Genomic DNA, 15,986 nt, shown 5'->3' on the forward strand with positions numbered 1-15,986 from the left:
CAGATTGAAGAGAAAGAGATTAAAACTTTAATCTTTGCTAAAAACAAAACAAACAAATAACAGTTAAAACCACTGTCAGGCACCTGAGTGGCTCAGTTGGTTAAGCGTCTACCTTTGGCTCAGGTCATGATCCCAGGGTTCTGGGATAGAGCGCCACATCAGGCTCCCTGCTCAGCCAGGAGTCTCTTCTCCCTCTCCTCTCCCTCTGCTCCCAGCCCTAGCTGTGTGCTCACTCTCTTTCTTTCTGTCTCGAATAAAATAAATAAAATCTTAAAAAAAAAGAAAATAAAACCACTGTCAACATTAGCACTTCCTAGCAACTCAGGAGGCAAAAGAGAGATGTTGTTAGGAAACCTTGATTGCTTGATGGCTTCACTTATTCACTGTTAAAATCACTGCTACTTTCTCGTAACAAATTTAACTTTACAGTTACATCTTTAAATTTCTATGACTACCAACATTTCTTTCCCTTTGATAAAAAAGGGTCTGTTTTCATTACTGTCACTATCCATTCACTAAATTGATCTATGCTTAATTTGCACGAGTGAGAGAATTCCACAAGCTTTATAGGAGTGGATACAACAATAATTTCATATATTAATACTCATACTTAAAGCACAGGATCACTTTAGCTAAGATATGATTATTCTTAAACAATAATCAGAACGTTAGTTCATATAGCTGCAAATGCTCCATCCTATTATATTTGCTTTGTAGACTACATATAGAGAGAAAACACATTTTGTATCTGGAGTGACTACAACTTCGCGATTCCTTTATTGGCTCTTAAATATTTATTTTTAAAATCTCTTTAATTACATTCAAGTTTGAATTTAAGGAGATCAAAGGCAATAAAAACACTACATCAGATAGATTCAATTTCTAACCAAAATTCAAGTTTCACCTTTCGTACTTCACTCCACTGAGGCAGAACAAATAAAGTCAAGGTAATGTAGACATAAGATGATTTATCTTCACACTGACCTATGCTGCCTTATATGAGTTATTACTACAATATACTGTGTGCAGTTTTTCTAACTGATAATCCCTTTGGGAAATTGCAAGTAAACAAAATAGTGTTTATAGATCTTCTAAAGTGTCTATAAATATATACATACACATACCCACACAGAATGATGCTACACCAATATTAACATATGGACTTTTTTCTTTTTTATTTTAATCAAATTGCAGTAAAGAGGCCTACAACCCACAAATTTTGTGTAGTTAAAAGAGAATCATAGTGCTGTATTTATTAAGTACACTTTAAATGCACTGTGCAAGGTATATACTGTATCTGAAAAATCCTATTAGCTATTATTTCATAATTAACAATAAACTTATTTAACCAGTTATGGAATATGTTTTCAAAATATAAAAATCATTCACTGCTCTGTAGGACTAGGAAGTCTTTATTTCCATTACTGTCACCTCAAATATTTTTAAATAAACAACTTTATTTGTATCACAAAGACCCAAATCAAATCCATAAAATACTTAAATCAGTTAACCATAGCAGATTTATGCAATTAAAAAAAATGATCTCAGAGCCACACATATTGTCTTATTACTTTTTTCTTTTTGCACTTAGCAACTAGTTTTGGCTTATCTACTTATTAGTCTCCATTTTCTTCTCTGTGAGATTTAACTATATACTGGCACTATCTTACAGAACAATGTGATTAACACATCGTGGAAACACTTTGCAAACAGTTAATTTATAGAGAGGGAACAATTCTTCCAGTTTAAATAATAAGCAGCCACCCTGTAGAGACAGCTTCTTCTAAGTCAAGCAGATAAAAGCTCAAATATTAGTTTACTGCTGTCTGATTATTCACACATTAATCATGAGATTTGACTGTTCCCTTCCTCTCCACCCACAGACGTTTTATTACAATAAAACTTGCAACTACTTTTGCTGAAGAACAATAACAGTCAGCGAGATGCTAATTTTGCTCTTTAACTGAGAGAAAATAAAGCTAACTCATTTAGATTTCCAGATTTAAAACTCCAGTTTTAACAATGTGCAAAACGAAAAAGGTGTTCAAGTGTAGAAAATCGGGAAACACAATTTGTTCTGATGAGAAACCACATCAGATCAATCTTCCTTATTGCACAAGTCATCTTAGCAACTTCTTTCCGGGAAGCTTTAAAAACAGTAAGACTCTGTTCAATCAATACAGGTTGGCTAGTTCTGCAACCCCATGCATCATCACTCCACCACAGTTACACCTGACCGTTATCACTATTCCTTCAATACCCTCCTGGTATTATTTTCAGACATGTTACTTCCAGCTCAAGTACTGGCCAAAAAAAGCTCAAAAATAAGAGTTTCTGTTACTATATAGCTGTGCCAACTTGACCAGGCAAGTAAAAGTTTTAAAGCCTTGACCTCCTCATCTATAAATAAGGAAAAATAATACACACCTCTCTTTGTTGTTATGGAGTCCTCAGGACATAATGTATAGAAATAGCTTTCATCAAAGAGCCTGGTACATAAGTTCTCAATAAGCACTAGTTGCTATCATTATCATCATCATCACCATCAATGCAAGGTAATATATGCATAGAGAGTGGGAATAAATTGGCATAACCTCCATGGAGAATGATCTGTCAATATTTTTCCATATTATCCAATACATATAACAACTGACCCAAGAAACCCACTTCAAGAAATCTACATATGTAAAATGTCATATTTAATATGATTTCACTATGGCACTGTTTATAATAGCAGAACACTAGATGGAACATTATGCCCATCAATAGGGTACCGGTTACTTTTACTTTTTAAAATATTTTACTTATTTATTCATGAGAGACAGAGAGATTGGCAGAGACACAGGCAGAGGGAGAAGCAGGCTCCACCCAGGGAGACTGACGTGGGACTTGATCCCGGGTCTCTAGAATCAGGTCCTGGGCAGAAGGCGTGCTAAACCACTGAGCCACCCAGGCTGCCCAATAGGGTACTGGTTAAATAAATTAGGGTTCATTCTTATACTGCAGCTAAAAAAGGAAAAAAAAAAAAAGAATGAAGCAAACTCTATATAGACTAGAACCATCTCTGATTATAAGTGATAAAAATGCAGAAGAGTGTAATATGCTAGCTTTTGTCATTGAAAAAGAAAAATCTGGTATTGTTATGCAGAAAATGTTTTTGAAAGATCAATAGGAATTGGTAATACTGATTGTCAAGAGGGGAACTGGATGGTTATGGGCAGGGATGGGAGGGTAAATTTTCAGTTTACTAACCTTTAGGATTTTTTACCTTTCTATTTTTGAAATATGGACAGCAATGAAAGTAAAAAGTAAGTTCCATAAAATGTGTTTTTCTCAATAGAATGTTCTACACTTACCATGAGACAGACAAAAAAAGCATTTAAAAAAGTACATATACATGGGACACCTGGGTGCCTCAGCAGTTGAATGTCTGCCTCCAGCTCAGGATGTGATCCTGGAGACCCAGGATCGAGTCCCACGTCAGGCTCCCCGCAGGGAGCCTGCTTCTCCCTCTGCCTGTGTCTCTGCCTCTCTCTCTCTCTCTCTCTCTCTGTGTGTGTGTGTGTGTCTCTCATGAATAAATAAATAAAACCTTTAAAAAAATAATAAAAAAGAAGGATAGGATGAGACTTCTTCATCTCCCAGCTAAGAATGTTCAAATCTGTTCAGTTGCCCTGTGTGCGGGGCTTGGCTCTGCCAAATCCACGTATTATTAAAAAGTGAGAGAAGGTGGATATTAAAAAGTGAGAGAAGGTGGAAAGACTGAAAAAGGCGAAGGGAGGCACGACACTTTTTCAGCTTGCTTGTGTAGCAAGAAGGAAACCTTACCTCGATTTTTTTCAACACATCTGCAGTATTAGTGAGCGAGGTGCCTTTGCCTGTATCTTTCGCCTTTTCGGATTTGGGGCCTGCTGAAGTAAAACCACTGTTAACACGTTATTTCTATAATAGCAGCTGTCTATCATTATTTCTTTGCCTCTTTATATTCTGTGTAGCATAGTGATATGTCATGGTGGGTAGTCACAGAGTTTGCAGACTGAACTGATTTTCTTAAAGAATAACAAACCAGTATGCCTCACCAGTTTTCCATGATAAGAAGTAAATGATAATCACTTCATAGAATGTTTTCTAACACTGTAACCAGGTATCTTTTTACCAGTACTGAAAATTTGTACTGGCAAGTAATGTTATTAAGGCGTAAATACTAAAAACTTAAGTCCAATAGAAGCACCAGGGGACCAGCGAAAGACTCTCACAAATATATCATCTTATACTGGCTTCCTGTTCACTGATCAGCGTACTTTAACTAGGGCAATTGGACCAGGTTTGGAAAATAAAAAAAACAAGTGCCAAATAAATACACATTTGACAATGGTTAAAGAAATGACGAAGAAGTTATACTCATGGAACATAAGCCTCATCTTTGGAATGAAGATTAAAATGGTTAAACTCAACACACCTGTTACATGGATCTGAAAACTCAAAGCAATATAAATAAAATGTTTTAATGGCTCTGTGATATTTTTAAAGCCATATTAAAAAAATAATGCATTTGAAGCTATTCTACAACTGCATGGAATGGAGAGTTATTTCACATATAGATCCTGCCAGTCAGTTACCAAGGCATTAGGATAAGCTACAAAATTGTCCCACTGTGATCAAAAAGTATTATAGTCCTTCCCCCAAATCAAACTAAATACCTAGAAATTACTTGGTAACAGAGAGAAATATGGCTAAGAAAGATGTAATTTTGTTAAAGATTAACATTTAACCTATAGAAGAAGAAATTTCTAGATTGTGGTGGATGGCCCATAAGTGACGGAATTACAATTTACTGTGTTATACCAAATTGCCCCTCATGGAGTCACTGAGCTCAGAACCCCAAACATACATGTATTTGAAGTTTTGCTCTAAAGAAAGGTGACATTTAATCATGGGTAACTTTCTCTGTTCCCCTTGAGAGTAAGGGCTATTTAATCTGAACTGAAGCACATAAACTGTAGTATCATATACAGATGCCAGAAAACATTAGCTAAGAATGTAATTTACTCACATCATGAAGTCTTTTTTTCTAAGAATCATTTGTCGAATTATTTAAATTTCGTAACACATAAGTCTGTTAAATGGCTGTTACAGAACATGGTCAGATAAATAAACTTATTAAAAACTACCGATCTCTAGGGGTGCCTGGGTAGCTGAGCAGGTTGAGCCGCTGACTCTAGATTTCAGTTCAGGGTCCTGGGACTGAGCCCTGTGTTGTCTCCAAACTCAGTGGGAAGTCTACTTCAGGATTCTTTTTCTTCCTTTGCCCCTCCCTCCCTCTTGCTCTCTCTCGCTAATAAATAAATCTTAAAAATAAAAAAAAAATACAAATAAAAATAAACCCTACTTATCTCTTAAGTAAGAAAGTCAGTTGCCGAAGAGCCACTAAGCATTTTTTGCTACTTATCAATCTGGTTTTATAGAATCATGAATTCTTTTACCTATAACTGGGAGAGAAGTGTCAAATTACCAAAATTTGTTGGGACACCTGGGTGGCTCAGCAGGTTGAGTGTTCAATTCTTGGTTTTGACTCAGGTCATCATTTCAGGGTTGTGAGATAGACCCCAGTGTTGGGCTCTGTGTTCAGTGGAGCGTCTGCTGAAATGCTTGCTCTCCCTCTCCTTCTCCTCCCCCTCTCCCAACTCATGTGGTCTCTCGCTCTCTCTAAAATAAATAAATCTTAAAAAAATTACCAAAATTTGTTAAAAGACTGTTTTAACCCCAAAACATTAACATGCATTTTTTCCCCACCTTTAGCCAGATACATGCATATATTTGAAATTTTTTTGGTTTCTTTCAATACCGGCCAATAGCTGGTTCTTCAAGAAACAAACTTTTTTTCAGCTTTGGCTCTTTGGGTACTGTTTACTTTCATGGAAGTGGAGGTCATTTTAACAAAAGAGAAAGTATAAGCTTATCGAGAATAAAACACAAAAAATTACACAATGTACAAAAAAAAAGCTCAGAATGGAAACAAAGTTTTGTGGTTGTTGCTTTATTTTTTCACAAATGGAAATTCTGACACATTGGACTTTCTCCTAATTATCAATGTGTATGTAAAGTTCCAGGGATGAGCAGTCAGTGGGATGTATTTGAAAACATTTATTTTTCCAAATCAGACACATTCTTTTTGACTCTTTAAGGACTGCTACAAATTCGTGATCCACTAGGACATGATCCACCAGTATCATTAATGCATGTTTGTAAAAATAACATATTTGCCCAATAAAAGCCAAAGGTATAAAGACAGGAGATAAACTATTATATCTCGACATACAATATTTTGGGGTTTTTTAATATAATATTTTATACTCAAGCAAGCTAAATACTCTTATATATAGGGGATCCCTGGTGGCTTAGCGGCTTAGCACCTGCCTTTGGCCCAGGACATGATCCTGGTATCCTGGGATTGAGTCCCACATTGGGCTCCCTGCATGGAGCCTGCTTCTCCCTCTGCCTCTGCCTCTCTGTGTCATGAATAAATAAAATCTTTTTAAAAAATAATAATAAATAAATATTCTTATATATTGTAGTTCTGAGATGAAACAAAATAAAAATATTTCCACTTTAAATAAATATGTCAGAACTTAGCAAATTATATATTTCAGATATATGCATTTTATTAGATGTAAAATGTAACTCAAGCTGTTAAATAAGGGAGGGGCCTCTCTTTCAAAAGACACAAGATGAAGCAACATTTCCTAACTCATTCTATGAGGCCAACATTACCCTAATACCAAACCAGACAAATATTACAAGAAACAAAATAGAAAACTAGTACCTCTCATGAAAATATAAGTGAAAATCTTCAATAAAATATTTCCAAATCCAATCCCACAATGTATGGAAAGAATAATATGTCACAACTAAGTAGGGTTTATCATAGGTATGTAAGGCTGGTTCAACCTTCCAAAATCAATTAACATAATCCACCACATTAACAGGCTAAAGGAAAAAAAAAATCACATGATCCTATCAAAAGATTCAGTAAAAGCATTTGACAAAATCAAACACCCATTCATGACTAAAAAATTCTTAGTAAACAAGGAGTAGAGGGGAATTTCCTAAAGCTGATAAAGAACACCTACAGGGATGCCTGGGTGGCTCAGTGGTTGAGCATATGCCTTTGGCTCAAGTAGTGATTCCGGGGTCCAGGGATTGAGTCCCACATCAGGCTCCCCATGGGCAGCCTGCTTCTCCCTCTGCCTCTGCCTCTTTCTCTCTCTCTCTCTGTGTCTCTCATGAATATATTAAGTAAAACCTTAAAAAAAAAAAAGACAGCTACAAAAAAATCCTATAGCTACAACATACTTAATGGTGAGAAGTTTGACACTTTCCCACTAAGATTAGGAACAAGGTAAAAAAGTTCCCTAATATCACTGCTTTCAACAGATTGAGAAGGAAGAAATAAAACTGTCTTCATTCACAGATGACATGATCATCTATGCAGAAAATCTGAAAGAATGAGCCAAAACTCTGAAAACTAATAACCAATTATAGAAGGGTTGTAGGCTACAAGGTTAATACACAATGGTCAATAGCTTTCCTGTATACCAACAATGAACAAGCAGAATTCGAAATAAAAAATCTAATACTATTTACATTAGCATGCCTCAAAATGAAATACTTAGATATAAATCTAACAAAATGTGTATACAGTCTAGAAGAAAACCACAAAACTCTGAAGAATGAAATCAAAGGACTAAATAAATGGACACCTACTGCATGTTCATGGAGAGTAAGACTCAGTATTATCAAGATGATTGTTCTTCCCAACCTCATCTATGGATTCAAAGCAAACTCAATCAAAATCCTAGTAAGTCATTTTAGAATATCAACAAACTGTTCCTAATGTTTGTATGGAAAGGCAAAAGATCCAGAATAGCCAACACAATATTGAAGGAAAGAACAAAATTGGAGGACTGATATTACTGGACTTTAAAACATACTCTAAAGCTACAGTAATCAAGATTGTGTGGTAAAGGTGAAAGAATAAATACAGGTCAATGGAACAGAACAAAGGGCTCAGAAATAGACCCATATAAAAATAGAAAGAGAAGCAAAGGCAGTACAATGGAGAAAAGATAGTTTTTTCAACAAATGGTGTTGCATAAAATAAATCTAGGTACATCCTTACATCCTTCACAAAGATGAACTCAAAATGGATCACAACCTAAATGCAAAACACAAAACTATAAAACTCTTAAAGGATAACATAGGAGAAAATCTAGATGACCTTGGGTTTGGTGATGACTTCTTAGATACACTGCCAAAGCAAGCCACAGTCTATGAAAGAAATAACTGATAAGCTAGACTTCATTAAAATCTAAAAATTCCACCCTATTAAAGATAATGTCAGGAGAATGAGAAAACAAACCACAGACTGGGAGAAAATATTTGCAAAAGACAGATCTGATAAAGGATTCTGTGAAATAATAGAAAAAATATATATTGGTCTCTGTTTCTGGTTCCTGGCACAGAACTCCTAAAACTCTTATAATTTCCAAAGTGATAAGAACACTAGGAGCATGTTTTGTTTTAATACTTAGTCTTTGAAATTGGTTCCTGCCAGAGTTCCTAATCCCTTGGAATTTACTGGGTGATAGGAGTGCCTTTTGATCTAAGAATGGAACTCTTTGTGGGCCCCTGAATAGCTTCAGGATGGAGGTTGGTCAAAAGACAGAAAAAAACATGATTAATAGACTGTAATTTTCAGCTCCATTCCACATTCCCTGGGCAAGGGGAGAGGGACAGGAGATTGAGTTAATGAGTGATCAAATCTATATGATGAAGCCTCTACAAAAATCTCCAAAGTACACGGATTTGAAGTCTCCAGGCTGGTAAACACATCTACATACTGGGAAGGTGGTGCACCTAAGCTCCACAGAGACACAAGTTCCTGCGCGGGGAACCCTTCTAGACTTTGCCCTATCTATCTCTTCATCTGACATTTATCTATATCCTTTATCATATCCTTCATTAAATAAACTGGTAAACCGAAATGTTTCCCTGAGTTCTGTGAGCTATTCTAGCAAATGAAATCCAAGTGGGAGGAGGAGGGTCATAGGAAATTCTGATCTGTATCCAAGTCAGACAGAAGTTGTGGGTAATGTGGGGAACCTACTACTTGAAATTGGCATCTGAAGTGGGAAGTAGTCTTATGGGGCTGAACCCTTAACTTGTGGGGTCTGCATTAATTCCAGTTGCTGCTGAAATTGAATTAAATTTTAAGACACAACTGGTGTTGCAGAGAACTGCTTGCTGCGGGGAAAAAAATTCCACACATCTGGTGTCAGAAATATTGTGAATATGGTAGTAGTATCAGAGTAAAAGGAGAAACTCGCAGCCAGAGGGGTTTATTCCTATAGACTGTTATCCAAAATTTACAAAGAATTCCTAAAACTCAACACTAAGCTCGTACACATACACACACACACACACACACACACACACACACAAAAACATTAAAAAATGGGCCAAAGACCGTAACAGATATCTTGCCAAACAAGATACACAAATGGCAAGTAGGTGTACACAAAGATGCTTCACATCACATGTCACCAGGGAAACACAAATTAAACCAGTAGTGAGCTACTACTACACACCTTTCAGAATGGCCAAAATCCAGAACAATGACAATAACAAATCCTGGCCAGGATGTATAAAAACAAGAACTCTCACTGGTTGCCAGGGGGGATGCAAAATGGCAGAGGGCCTTTGAAAGATAATTTGGTGGTTTCTTACAAAACTAAACATATTCTTACCATGCAGCCCAGCAATCATCCTCCTTGGTACTTACCCAAAGAAGTTGAAAACTTATGCCCACACAACAATAGATGTTTATAGTAACTTTATCCATAATTGCCAAATCTTAGAAGCATTCATGATGTCCTTCAGTAGGTAAATGGATAAATAAAACTGTGGCACAGCCAGACAATGGAATTATTTACCACTAACAAAAAAAAAAATGAGCTGTCTGCCATGAAAAGTCCTGGAAGAAACTTAGATGCATATTACTAACTAAAAGAAGCCAATCAGAAAAGGCTACATACTGTATGTTTCCAACTATATGACATTTTGGAAAAGGCAAAACTATGGAGACCGTAAAAAAGATCAGTGGTTGCCAAGGGTAAGGAGGAGGAAGGGATGAAAAGGCAGAGCACAGAGAATTTTTATTTTTTAAAGATTTTATTTATTTATTCATGAGAAACAGAGAGACAGAGACACAGGCAGAGGGAGAGGGAGAAGCAGGCTCCACGCAGGGAGCCCGACGTGGGACCTGACCCTGGGTCTCCAGGATCAGGCCCTGGGCCGAAGGCGGTGGTAAACCGCTGAGCCACCCGGGCTGCCCACGCAGAGAATTTTTAAAGCAGTAAAGTACCCTGTTTGATACTCAAACAGTGGCCACATGTTATTACACATTTGCCCAAACCCACAAAATGTATAATACCAAGAGTGAACCCAAAGTAAACTATGGTCTCTGTGTAAGACCATATGTAGTACGTCAAGGTAGGATCACTGATTGCAACAAACGCACCACTCTGATGGGGGATGTTAACAGTGGGGGAGGCTATGCATGTGTGGGGGCAGGGAGTATATGGAAAATCCGTACTTATGCATTCAATGTTCTATGAATCTAAAACTGCTCTGGAAAATGAAGTATATTAAAAAGCAAAACACAAAATACCAGAGAGGGGTAAAAGGGAGGGAAATTTCTTCTCTTAGTTTCTAATCCCATTGCTATTAACCTCTCTGGCTACTTTCCTTTTTCTCTCTTTATTCTTTATATCCAAATTCCCCAAACACTTATGCTTGCTGTCCCCTTTTCCTAAATTCCCATTTACGGTTTAACCCCTTCCAAACTGGATTCTACCCTTACGAATCCCTCTCCCCCAACCCCACTTGCATGCTCTAAATAAATAAAATCTTTAAAAAAAAAATAAAAAGCTCTCACAAGGTCAACAATGATTAACATGTCAATATTGGTTTACATTTTCCAATCTTTATTTTACTTGACCTCACAGCAATTTTGCGTAACCTCCTTTAACACTGTTGATCACCTTTTGAAACAGACTTTACTTCTTTTTTTAAAATTTAAATATTTTATTTATTTATTTGACAGAGAGAGCACAAGCAGGGGGAGAAGCAGACTTTCCACTGAGTAGGGAAGCCCTATTTGGGGCCCGATCCCAGGACCCTGGGATCATGACCTGAGCTGAAGGCAGACACTTAACCAACTGAGCCACTCACGTGACCTAAAATAGTCTCTACTTCTTGCTTATTTTTGCTTCTGCAACTCCACTCTCTTGGGTTCTCCTTTTCCTCTCCTCTTTCTTTCCATCTCTTTTCTTTGCTGATTGAATCTCCTCTATGAGCCTACTAGATTTTGGCACTCCTCCAAGTTTAGGCTTGGGCCCTCATTTCTTCTAATTCTCTAATTTTACCCCAGATAATCTCATCCTTCCTTCCTGATAGTTTGAATTATAGTATCTATGCTGATCACTACCATCTCCATTTTGAGGCCCACCCACCCTGTATCCAGCAACATGCTCAACACTTCTATTTGTATATTTCAAAGGAACCTTAAAGATTACCTTTAAACTGCTCATGACTTACCCCTCACAAACCTGGTCTTTCTCCAACATTCTCCCACCAACCACATCCCACCCAAGTCCTACTCATCATTCAATCTGGACTTCAATTCCATTTCCTCAAAAAAACTCCCCTGACCTCCCAATGAGGACATTGTGTTTTTGGTCAATATTTTTACTCCATTGAACGGTAAGCCCCATTAGGGCAAGGATTATTCCCACTTGGCTTACTGTTTTATTCCTTTTAGCACAGTGTCTGGCAATAGTAGTTGCTCAACAACTTTTTACTCAGTGGAATTATGAAAGAATAACACGCTGGAAACTTTCATTTTGGTATTTTATGTACAACATAAAGTTCTAATCTACCAGTTCTCAAATTTTACCAGTTATGAATGTTTTAGTTAAAAACTTAAAATATAGGGGTGCCTGGGTGGCTTAGTTGGCTGAATGTCTGCCTTCAGCTCAGGACATGATCCTAGGAGCCTGGGATCCAGCACCACATCCAGCTCCCTGCTCAGCAGGGAGCCTGCTTCTCGCTCCCTTTCTGCCATTCCCTGTCATTCTTTGGCTCTCTCTCTTTATCAGATAAATAAATAAAATCTTTTTTTAAAAAACCTTAAAATATGGACAGTATAACCACTAAAAGAATTTCAAATATGCAAAATTTCAAATTGAAAAAATGTCTGCATATTTGAAAAATCTTTCTTAACACATCAAAATTCCATAATTAAAGAAAGGAAAAACAACCAAACAAAAACAAAACAAAAATCAACAACAAAAAGATTTAATGAAATAACCAAATGCCAAACGTATCTTAAGAAAAAGCATTCAGAACACTGAGTGTAACTTCAGACTGATAATTCCATAATTAGAATTTGAGCAATAAATAACCTTTTTTAACCTAGATTATTACATTAGTCAATGTACCTTTTTTGCACTTCTTCCTTGGCATCATTTCTCTTGGGAGTCTTCTCCAATCTGCACGTACAAAAGAAAAAAAATTGTAATTTCTTCTAGGGGTTAGTGGCACTCAACATGACTAAAGGACATGACAAGGGGCACCTGTGTGGCTCAGTAAGTTAAGCAAATCTGACTTAGGCTTAGGACAAGATGTTAGGGTCCTGGGATAGAGCCCTGAGTTGGGCTCCCCGCTCAGCAGGGAGTCGGCTTGTCCCTATTCCTTTGCTCTTTCCTTTGCTCTAGCTCTCTCTCTGCCCCTCTCTCCCTCAAATAAATAAAATAGTTTAAAAATAATAAGGGACATAACAGGGGTGCCCAATGGCACAGTAGGTTAAGCATCGGACTCTTGGTTTTGGCTCGGATCATGATCTGAGGTTGTGAGATTAAGCCCCAGGGCTTAAGATTCTCTCTCCCTCTGCCTCTATCCACCCCTCTCTCAAGTAAAAAAACAAATCTTTTTAAAAAAATTTAAAGGACATGATAGTTGCTTCTGCAATGAAAATAAAATTTCTTAATATCTGACTGTACTGAGCCTGGGAATCAAAAGATAATAGAGATGTATTTTCTCCTATGAAGAAGAAAGAGTTCATTAAAAAAAAATTGGGGGGACATCTGGCTGGCTCAGCAGTAGAGCATGTGACTCTGATCCTGGGGTTGTGAGTTCAAGCCCCCTGCTGAATGCAGAGATTATTAAAAAAATAAATAAACCTAAAAACAACAACTTTGAAATGGTGCTATAAAATTTTTATAACATTCTTTTAACAGCTACATAGTATTTATTTATTTTATTTATTTTTTAAGATTTTATTTATTTATTTGAGAGGGAGAGAAAGAGAGCATACATGAGTAGAGGGAGTAGAGCAGGGAGCCTAACGTGGGGCTTGATCCCAGGAACCTGAGACCATGACCTGAGCCTAAGGCAGATGCTTAACCAACTGAACTACCCAGGCACCCCTATCTAGTCAATTTTAAATACAGAAATTTTCATAACAAGAAAAATAATCCATATAAATATATATATATTTTTTAAGATTTTATTTATTTATTCATAAGAGACACACAGAGAGAGACAGAGACACAGGCAGAGGTAGAAGCAGGCTCCTCAAGGGGATCCTGATGTAGGACTCGATCCCCAGACCTTGGGATCATGCCCTGAGCCAAAGGCAGATGCTCAACTGCTGAGCCACCCAGGTTTAACATGTAAATATTTTTATATATCTAATATTTGTGTAGAGAAACCTCCAGGTTGGGAACAAATATCACAATAATTCTTAGTGGGTGTTGGGATTGCAGCTGCTTTTCCTATGCATTATTTATTATTTGACTATGCTGTATTTTGTTTGTTTTCTATAGTTGATATGTATTTCTTATATAATAAGGCAAGTTAAAATATATGACCACAATCCCAACACATGCAAAATTAAATAAATAATTCTAATAATTATGCAAAAACTTTATAACTAAAAATATAAATAGCTATGGAAAAGTAAATTCTCTCTAATAAATAATTTTGCCTGGGGGCACCTGCGTGGCTCTATCACTTGAACCTCAGACTCCTGATTTCAGCTCCTGAGATTGAGCCCCATGAGGAGTCTGCCTGAGATTTCCTCTCCCCCTCTCCTTCTACTCCTCCTCCTATACTCTCCATCTTAAATAAAACAACTATAATTTTTTTTCCTGAATTAGCTAAATAATGCCTCTAATTTGTCATTTTCTTTCAATTTTTTAAAAAGATTTACTTATTCATTTTAGAGAGAGAGAGAGAGCACACGTATGAGTGGGAGTAAGGGCAGAGGGAGAGGGATTCCCCTTTAAATGCAGAGCCGAATGTGAGGCTCAGTCCTACCCCTGAGATCATGACCTGAGCCAAAACCAAGAGCAGGATGCTCAACTGACTGAGCCCCCCAGACACCTCACTTTCTTTTCCTTTTTAAGCACAGAATTAATCAGAAAAATGAAGCAACACGAAAATGGATTAAAAAACAATGCCTGGAAAAAAATAATAAAAATGATAGATAGATAGATAGATAGATAGATAGATAGATAGATAGATAGATGATAGATAGGTAGATAGATAAACAAACAAACAGTGCCTGGGGATGCCTAGGTGGCTCAGTGGTTGAGCATCTGCCTTCCGTCCAGGGCATGATCCCGGAGTGCCGGGATCAAGTCTCACATTGGGTTCCCTGCATGGAGTCTGCTTCTCCCTCTGCCTGTGTCTCTCTGCCTCTCTCTCTGTGTCGCTCATGAATAAATAAATAAATAATCTAAAAAAAAACACCACAACACTGCCTGCTAATAAAGACTCAGTGTATTTTGTAGAAAACATTTCTATCTCAAGCTATTTAGCCTGAACTAGTAAATTTGGCTTTGGATATACTTCTGCTTTTATTTTTATTTATTTATTTATTATTATTTTTTTTTATTTTAAAGATTTTTATTTATTTATTCATCAGACATACACAGAGAGAGGCAGAGACCCAGGCAGAGGGAGAAGCAGGCTCCATGCAGGGAGTCCGACACGGGACTCGATCCCTGGACTCCAGGATCACGCCCCAGGCTGAAGGCAGGCACTAAACCGAAGAGCCACCCGGGCTGCCCTATTTCTGCTTTTATAAGTAAAATAGATAATCATGAATATGTATGTAAAGAGAATCCTTCAGGAGATTAATATTTATGATGTGGCAGCTATGAAAGAACTGAAATAGGAGATTGGAGAGTGTTCAAGGGAAACTCAAGCTTTTCAATGATCCACACTGAAAGGACCACTATAGCCCATGCAAGCAATAATGCTGTAAATGCCATTTATGTTCTTACGTAAATGCAGTTTTCACAAAACACCAAAGACAGAGAAGTCAAAGGGAAGTGAGTTAAAATGAGAAGACCTGGGTTCTAGTACTACTGTTCAAGTCATCTTGATAAATCACTCCATTTCTATCGAGTTTTTTTTTAATCTACAAAAGGAAAGAGCTGGATGAAATCTCTCTGACCTCTTGCATCTTGCCTGTGTCTAAGGGAAATTTGTGAATGTTGAAAAAAAATCTCTTAGATATGGTTTTATTGAAAAGGCATCTTAATAAATAAAAATAGTCTATGTCTGCTTGAAAGAAAGGAAGATCGATGAGCTTGGCTTAAAATATCCTTTAACTAGACTTGTTTTCTCCTCAAAAGCTATAAAATCCCCCACAAACACAGAAGTATTACTGGTACTGTAGATTAAAATTATGATTGCAGTAAATGGAAATGGAAAGCTCAAACGGGTTTAGCAAGTCCTGTTTTATAGAAGAGTATTCTAAAACTTCAAAAACACTTCAACTCTTCCTTGTTAAAATATAAAAATCTTTTCATCCTAGTTTTCAAAAGATATGCATTACTAATTAATTATAGGAAAAG

General features: G+C 36.9%; 1 protein-coding gene across 6 annotated transcripts in view; it reads right to left on the reverse strand.

Moving 5' to 3' along the window:
* POLR3G (RNA polymerase III subunit G) overlaps nucleotides 1-15,986 on the reverse strand; it is a 104,150-nt gene that overhangs the window by 9,861 nt on the left and 78,303 nt on the right. For 4 of the 6 annotated variants that reach the window (XM_072792160.1, XM_072792177.1, XM_072792146.1 and 1 more), the window contains 2 exons: nucleotides 12,561-12,611; nucleotides 3,829-3,911 (listed from right to left, as the gene is read on the reverse strand). In XM_072792160.1, the coding sequence (XP_072648261.1) occupies nucleotides 3,829-3,911; nucleotides 12,561-12,611 (134 nt within the window). The remainder of the gene's footprint in view (nucleotides 1-3,828; nucleotides 3,912-12,560; nucleotides 12,612-15,986) is intronic. The other 2 variants (XM_072792181.1, XM_072792170.1) reach the window with 1 other exon arrangement.

Source organism: Canis lupus, chromosome 2 (genome assembly GCF_048164855.1).
Source record: "Canis lupus baileyi chromosome 2, mCanLup2.hap1, whole genome shotgun sequence".
Taxonomy (NCBI): Eukaryota; Metazoa; Chordata; class Mammalia; order Carnivora; family Canidae; genus Canis; species Canis lupus.